The sequence below is a fragment of the Seriola dumerili genome, unplaced genomic scaffold (genome assembly GCF_002260705.1).
Source record: "Seriola dumerili isolate Sdu_G_001 unplaced genomic scaffold, Sdu_1.0 BDQW01000138.1, whole genome shotgun sequence".
Taxonomy (NCBI): domain Eukaryota; kingdom Metazoa; phylum Chordata; class Actinopteri; order Carangiformes; family Carangidae; genus Seriola; species Seriola dumerili.
In genome coordinates this window covers 12,033,447-12,041,856 of record NW_019174393.1, presented here as the reverse complement: position 1 = coordinate 12,041,856, position 8,410 = coordinate 12,033,447, and the positions used below count along the sequence as shown (strand labels likewise).

Below are 8,410 nucleotides of genomic sequence, written 5' to 3'. Positions count from 1 at the left end.
ATTTCCTTTAAAATTTTGAACAATAACTTCAGCAGTGGTTTTTTCTCACTCCCACCAGAGAAAAGAAATGACAGTAACATCGTCGTAAAATGGTTCAAGACAACTTTAAAATTAGCATGTTTATTTAAAAACGTACTTACAAGATTCACATTTATTTGTACAGTCATATTATGTTACAGTACAAAATATGAAACTACATTGTTTGTACTATGTTAGTCCTAAAACTACTGCCCTGCTACATTGCTATAATTATAATTCTCACTAGCATTCTATATTTTCACAGTCTATTCGGTAAAATATAACATTTTATTTCAATTCCCGTAAATACAAAAAGGAAAATTCCCCCAATCAGTTATGATAATACAATATATGATACAAGTATGACTCAGAAGCCATGAAGTGATGTCAGATACACGAGGAGACTTGTAGCCCACTTTTTAGTGGTAACAAATGATTATCCTGTACTCTCACTGATTTTGCCATCATATACATTTACACAAAACTCATCCTTACATGCAGACTTAAACATTTATTTTGAAACTTTTGGAGGAACCTGTGTGTCTGTCTCTACCGTTACCATATTTAAATGAAATGAAAATGCCATTAACTTCTATTATGAACTTGTGACATTTTTTCTGAACGATGCTGACTGAACAACTGCTGATACATTTCAGCCAACTACTGTATTTACATTGTCTATGAAATGCAGAGCTGAACAATATATGCCAACATATTAATGGATTTCAGTTTGAATAGAGCAAATTACTTTTGTCCCTGAAAAAATGCCCTTGTCCCCTCTAAAACGTCTAAGTAATCCAATAAATGCCAAACTACTTTTTAATTTAATTTTCCTTATCTTTCTTTCCTGAAATGTACAGGTGCTGCCAAACCCAACTCCTGAGTCCTCCATAAATGTTATGTATTAAAGTAGATGATGTGATGTTTGTTGTATCTTTCCCTGTAGTGATCTCTGGGATGGAGGAAGGGTTGCAGCAAGTCAATAATGGAACCAAAACCCACATGTCTCTCCGATACACTTCACCGCTGGGGCCTCATACGTTGGAGTCTCTCTCTAAAACAGGAAAGTAGCCGTTTCTAGTCATGGTGGCATCTCCCTCAGGGGCAAAGATGGCCAATAACCTCTCCTGCTCCCTCTTGGTTTTGGGTAAATCATCAGATGGTGTGATGAGCAGCTGGATGCGCTGTAGAAAAATAAATCAGTGTTAATGGGGTGTAGTTATTTTTTTAAGTCAAGACCAAGTTCAGAGGGGCTACAGACCAAGTCACTCAGAGTAAGACCAGAGGAAATTAAGTCTGATACAAGACCAAGATATGTCACAGTTAAGAAGTGCCATGGGTCTCTCTCTTTCCGGATTAACATTACCTCTCGGAGTGTCCCCTGGGTAGTGCTGATCTTGTACACCATCCACAGTGGGATGCAGACCATGGAGGAGAGAGCGAGCAGCCAGCCGATGACATAGCCCCACCACGGGTACACATACTCATTGTTGTACTTCAGAGGCGTGTATTTGATGAGGGAGAAGGCAAAGGTACCCTGCAGAAACATGTGGACAAATATTACTATTGGTGAGGAACCGGCAAATTATTTCTTTTCATTTCTGCAAGAGGAGAGGGGCGAAGGCCTCGGGTGTGGTCGGCCTCTGTCATATTTCGGAAAGCCTTGGCTTACAACTTCATTAGTTTGTTGATACTCACAATGCATGTGGCCGGGGTGAAGAACAACCAACAGTACTTGATGTAAGGTCCCGGGCGGTAGCCAATCATGTCCTCGATGTTGTCATAAAAGCGATCTGCACCTGCAAAAACACAGTAAAGACGTTTTTAAGACGTTTTAACATGCGTGCACCTTAAAACCCACAGCTGAATGTCAACAAATACTCTACGCTAATAATAGTAATAATAAAAAAAAATTTAAAAAAACAGTCTGGATACCAGCTTACCATAGACCCATGCAATGCAGACAGTCTCAAAGATGGACATGAAGAGAAGACACATGCCACTGGCTGCATAGTAATCAAAGAGCTGGAAGACATACATGCCCCCCTACAGAGAGAGAGAGAGAGAGGTAGTATTTAGTCATAAATAACCTGCATCATTTAATCTATTTGTTTTCACACAAAACTGACTGACATTTCATTGAATGGTCTAATGAACTAAATTGAAATTTAGCCCAGTTTACGCTCTGCGAGTTGAACATCTAATTCCTGGAACATACACAAACCACAGGGAAATAGAAAAGACAGAATTATATATTTATATATATATTATATATTTATATATATATTACATATAGAGGAAATAAAGCGAAATCCATTGTTTATGTGTAGATACTACAAAAAGTGATGAAGTTATGGGACTTTTTTTGTTTTTTCTGACTTCAAAAGTAAAAAAAAATTTTAAAAAATTTTAAAAAATCTGAAAATCTTCAACTTGACTTGTACGAGTATGACTTAGCAGAAAAAAAATCTATTCTACCATATATGGTTCATGAATATATCCAGCATAAACTGAAATGTCTCAGCTGTTTATATTTATATATTGTTGCCACAGACTGGAGACACTGACAGAGGGCGGCTGATAAAGCGAAGTGTGGGTGGAGTACAGCGAATCTGTTTCAAGGTCATTTCATTCATGTTGATGAGGAAAAGTACCAAACTGTATTGAGCTGCCCATTAAGGCAACGTTACCTCATTTGCAATGACTACTATGTTGTCTGTGTGTGTGTGTGTGTGTGTGTGTGTGTGTGTGTGTGTGTGTGTGTGTGTGTGTGTGTGTGTGTGTGTGTGTGTGTGTGTGTGTGTGTGTGTTTTAGCACAAACTAAATCTAGATGACATGTTAACATAAGTATTTTGGATGTGGCATCTTTTTGCAGTACTTAAAAATACCAATTCTATAAAGCTTATTATAGAGAGTTTTTAAAGGAACTGAAGCTCAAAATGTCGAGACTTCAGACAGGATTTATGACTAAGGGCGCTGCATAACAACGCTTGAGACTTACCTGAGACGTGTTGCACAAAACCTTTGACTTGCTTGTACTTACAAAATGATGACTTGTTGACACCTCTGCAGAGCATTCATGTTTCCAGCTGTGCAGAGGTGAAACCATGTCAACCATGTTGGACTCCGTAAGAATTTATTTCAACATAAAAAAAAAACATCCTGACCTGGTTTATCCCCCTCCTCGAGCAACAGCCTGATTTGGAGTGTGTATATGTGTGTGTAACATATTGCATTCGTCTCAGAGGAGATATTTAATAGCATATTATCTCAATGCTGTTTTGGAAGCAATTTCATCACGTTAGGAAACATATCATGAGTTAAAACACCTTAGGTATTAAAAATGAAACATTTTCAAACACTGAATATGGAAAACTTTTACTATGAAAATACTGTTATCGCCCGGGGAAACCTCAGTGAGTTTATGCTTGCAGATCTTTGTCTCTGTGCATGCATCTGTGTGTGTACAGCCTGCATCAGTGTGCGTGGTCCCAGAGTGTGACCCCTACCTCCATCAGCATGATGAGGCCCATGAGGAAGGAGAAGAGGGAGGCACCTAACAGGAAGAGCTCCCTGCGGTTTTTACGGCGGAACACGGCGGGGTACATGTCGACTATCGCCGTCACAAGGCTCTCGACGCACACAAACTGATGGGAAGGAGCACAGAGGGAAGAAGGGAAAGAGGACAGGTAGACACAGTTTTTGTTCAGTGATCCTTATTGCTGTGGGAAATGAAAAGTTTTGAAAGGACCATTCTTTAACTAAATGTAGTGCAGGACTTTCTACCTGGCTGTCCAGCCCCAGAAAAACAATCATGATGAAGAAGAGGGCGGCCCACAGAGGAGAGAAGGGCATCATGGACACAGCACGGGGGTAAGCTATGAAGGCAAGGCCGGGACCTATAGAGAAAAACAACTTAAACTGAAAACTTAAACTGATAAAAAAAAAAAAAAAAAAATCCTGGCACTAAGGATAAAAACAGATTATTGTTTGTATTCCTTAGTTTATGCAAACCTCACCAGATTCTGCTACTTCTGAGATGGGAACATTCTGTTCATAAGACATGAAGCCCAGGATGGAGAAGATTGCAAAGCCTGCCACAAAACTAGTGCCGCTGTTCAAGAAGCACAGTGACAGGCAATCTCTGCAACAGACAGCAGGTTTTTATTATAGCAGTGGAACAAATATACTGTAACTCATAGAAAATGTAATTGGGAATTTGATATTTTCAGTATAATTCTGCAGCAGATTGAGAAATGTTGTGCAAAGATTTTACATAATCTTAAAAAGAACCTCCTGCTTATTAGACACTGCTTACATACTTGTAACAGTTATTGTTGTATTTGTTGTAGCTGCCCAGAGCCGTCAGCGACCCTAAACAGATGGCGTAGGAGAAGAAGATCTGGGTGCCAGCGTCCATCCACACCTAAGACACACAGAAGAAAAAAAATGTAAAAAGATTTCTTTAATTTAAAAAAAAAAAAAAAAAGCTGCTGAAATTTAAAGTGGTGCAAAAATGCATATCCAGCATAGGAGCATGCACACACTTAGGCTGATGTATATATGCAAACGTGCTATCCAGTGTTTGGACAATCCAAAGGAATTCACATGCTAAGTTTCCCCATGCACAATCATTGACCAATGCAGTTGCACAATAGTAAAACTGTTAAAAAATCTGTCATTGGTCTTGTTCGTCTTAACACTGATTAACAAACCAAGATTATATGGATATAGAGAGTGCAGGATCTGTGACGGACAGCTGAATCAGATATTTTTTTCTAGTGACAGGTCATCTTAAAACACATCCCTTATCATATCAGAATAAATGGCTGAATTACAAACGAAGACAGGGCTGAGCCAGATGGAGACGACAAAATAATAACAGAACTTGACAACGAGAGAATTATGGACATGGAGACTCTGACAGAGCCTTTCTGATTGGACCTTTGCTACTCTGAGCTGAGGAGAGCCAGTTAAAACTCCTCTCCCATCGAGAAGAGGCCTGGTTAATAGTCTGTCTGCTCTACAGTCCTGGTAGAGCTCGTGTTTATAGTCTCAGCGGTGTCCTGCCCCGGACTTGATCCCTGCACTCCCTGCCTCTTTCATGGAGAGCAGATGGACCCAGCAGTAACTAGGCTCCCCTAGCAGAGAACCATGGGATACCTGCACCTGGTGTGCCCTCGCCCACGGGGAGCAGAACACAGAAAAGGCCCTCATTGGGATTTTTGTGGTTGGAGGGGTTAGGGTTAGGGTTAGGTAGCTAAACACATACCAGATACATGCAGCAGTGTTCAGTAAATTTTCTTGTGCGTGCGAGATCTTGCTACCTGTGGGTCCGCCAGTCGTCCCAGGTCAGGGTAAAGGTAGAACTGGATGCCAATCCCAGCACCAGGCAGCGTGAGCCCTCTGATCAGCAGCACAATCAGCATCACATAGGGGAAGGTCGCAGTGAAGTAGACCACCTATACAGACACACACACACACACACACACACACACACACACACACACACACACACACGCACACACACACACATAGTGATGTTAAATATGCAAACAAGAATCATGCCAATAAGAAAAAATAAACACCAGATGTCATCCTAATTTGACCTAGATCTGTTATAATAGATAAAGAAAGGGTCACCTGGTATTTTCTCTTGCGCTCTCACTGAGGTGCAGATTAGGATAAGACTCTGAATCACCTCTCACCCACCTTTCCTGTGGATTTCACCCCTTTCCAGATGCAGAAGTAGCACATGACCCAGGCGATGAACAGACACAGGGCCAGGTCCCAGTTCAGAGAGCCCATTTGGTCAATGCCTGGGGAAATTCTCAGCGCTCTTCTCCTGGAGAGGCAATAAAGAAACACAAGGTTGACGCATTATTGTTGGGATTATATGAGTAATGCATCATCATCAGGAGGAAGTTCAGCTGTTTGAAAACTCACTCCCAGAACTCGATGACAGGAGAGGTGACATTCAGGTTGATTGTCTGGTTGACTGAGGTGTTTCTCCTCTGAAACTCCACACAGTTTTCTGGGGGGGGGGGACAAAATGGAGAAATTCTTAAACATATCAAAGACATCAGTGGGAGCCTCTGCTGTATTTTAATGCATACTTGTTACCTGTGTTCCATGTGTTGTTGCAGGATGACCAGGCCAGGTCCCAAGAGAAGGAGAAAGACAGGTAGAAAATCCCCCAGGCCAGAACGATGATGTAGTAGAAGTTCAACAGAGTCACTATCACCTGGGTACCATAGCCGAGACCTGCAGAAATGACATTTTAGTACATGGAGTATGCCACAAATCATAACAATAATTGTGAAATGTGAAAATCAACCAGTGAATTTTGCAAAACCAAACAAGCAAGAGCCTCAGACTGAAAGACACTTTCTCTTTGTGGTTATTTTTGCATCTTTTTGTCTCTTCATAGTCGTTTTGAGTCTCTGTTTTTGTGGTGATTATTATAACAGTGACCTCAAACAGAGGATCCAGTACAGGGGCCCCCCTCTGACCTCTTGGGCCCCTGGGCCCTGTGTCCAATAGGCTCATTCATTAACACGCCTGTTGCTTAAGGTGATACACCTGTCCTCCTTACCTTCAAACAGGGGACTGATTTTTCTCCAGCAGGTAATGCCTCCCTGGCTGGTGTACTGGCCCAGCGCCGTCTCCAGGAAGAAGACTGGAACGCCACAGGTGAAGAGGAAGATCAGGTAGGGGATGAGGAATGCACCTGAGTTGAGAAAGAGCAAAGGATTCTGGGTTAGAGTGGTCCAAGGCAGGTAAACACCATTCCTGTGTGAACAGACACATACGTCCATTCATTCTAAGAGATATTAAGAGTTTCCAATCCACCTGACTGCCGTGTCTTTGGACTTTCGGGGGGGAAATCAGAGCATCAACAGGAAATCAGTGAGGACACTGAGTCAGAGCTAAAATCTTAACAAACCAGGGTCATCCCGACGTCCCGTCGGGTGGCCGAGGATGTTTGCCGTGCTCAGATTTCCGCCTCTCCGCAGGGACAGCTGCTGTGAGCAAGGAGCAACAACAGCTGTTTGACCCCGCTCAGCCCTGAACCCTGACCCCTGCCACCCCCATGGAGGGAGAGAGAGGGGCGTCCAATTTAGCCGCTACACAGGCATGTCCAAAAGCAAATAGGGGACACACACACACACACACACACACACACACACACACACACACACAATCTGTTTTTATTTCCTTCACCTGAGATCTCCATCTGAGACTTTTGATGTGCTCAGGTGTTCTGCCATGCCCTGTGTGAGGGTTTCTGAATACGTTCTCCCCAGTCTTGTGTCAGCTGTACTCATGGTTGCATGGTTGAGTCTGACATACCTGTATACACCTCCATATATAAAAGTTATGGGGGTGTAGCTTCTGCCACTGTTGACCCGCCTGTACGCAGGGACACACAAACTGACCCAAGTTCACCACACACTCACCTCCTCCGTTCTTGTAGCAGAGGTAAGGGAAGCGCCACATGTTGCCCAGGCCGATGATGGAGCCGGCGACTGACAGGATAAACTCGATCTTGTTGCTCCACTGGCCCCGCTCCTCCATCTTCTCCTCCGAGGGGGGCAGCGGGTCCTTGGCTCGGCTGACGCCATTGGGGAGGCCTGCTTTTGCAGCGTCTCCTACATCGCGGACACAGAGGAATGGGAACGTTGCAGCAGGTTATAGAAGCTGGTTGATGTTCCCTGTTTCTCAGTATCAGTCAAGAAGGCCTTCAAGAGGCAGCAAAGACACCAAAGAAACTCAATGTTTAAAACTCTGTGAATATAAAGAGATGCTATTTTCATTTTTTTTCAAACTAAAGATTTGCCAGAAAATAAGCTCAATTCTGAGCTTTGTGTACATTATTAATAGCAGCCGCTTCAGTTAAGTACAATGCAATCTTTGTGAGTTAAAAAAAAATACAGCAATCACATTATCAAAAGAAAGAAAGAAAGAAATGATTTCAATGATTTTAAAACACTGAAATGTGTCCATGCTTGACTTACCTTTCATTACAGCGCTGCGTGTAACTCTCGTTTCAAGAGCGAAGCCGTGTCAGGAGATTTATGTGTGAAAATGCTCAAGTTTTAGTATTTAACATGACAGGAGAGGGGCGGGGGTTTGTAATGCTAAACTAGGCCAGCCTCCGCTTTCTTTCCCTATGTCTGCCCCCCTTCAGAGCAAAGTACATCATCTTCATCACTCCATGGTTAAAATAAGGTCTCTGCTAAAGACACTGTATTATAAAAAACAAAAAACAAAAAAAAAACAGGATCATGTACCCCAAGTGTGCTTTTTGGAAATTGCTCCAAAAAACACACAAAAAAATTTTTTTTTTTTTTTTTTTTTTTAATCAAAAATGCTTATAGCAAGGGTTTG

At 42.1% G+C, this 8,410-nt stretch overlaps 1 protein-coding gene across 1 annotated transcript; it reads right to left on the bottom strand.

Annotated features, from left to right (window-relative positions):
• Positions 1 to 120: 120 nt before the first annotated feature.
• LOC111225076 (sodium- and chloride-dependent GABA transporter 2-like) lies at positions 121 to 8,078 on the bottom strand. The gene is made up of 15 exons (XM_022749835.1): positions 8,038 to 8,078; positions 7,480 to 7,671; positions 6,615 to 6,749; positions 6,143 to 6,283; positions 5,966 to 6,053; positions 5,732 to 5,864; positions 5,347 to 5,481; positions 4,342 to 4,445; positions 4,039 to 4,163; positions 3,806 to 3,918; positions 3,529 to 3,666; positions 1,962 to 2,064; positions 1,717 to 1,817; positions 1,385 to 1,555; positions 121 to 1,202 (listed from the first exon to the last, which is right to left on the bottom strand). Exons 1-15 carry the CDS (start codon positions 8,042 to 8,044, stop codon positions 1,053 to 1,055), a joined length of 1,836 nt encoding a protein of 611 aa, XP_022605556.1. The 5' UTR covers positions 8,045 to 8,078; the 3' UTR covers positions 121 to 1,052.
• Positions 8,079 to 8,410: the final 332 nt, after the last annotated feature.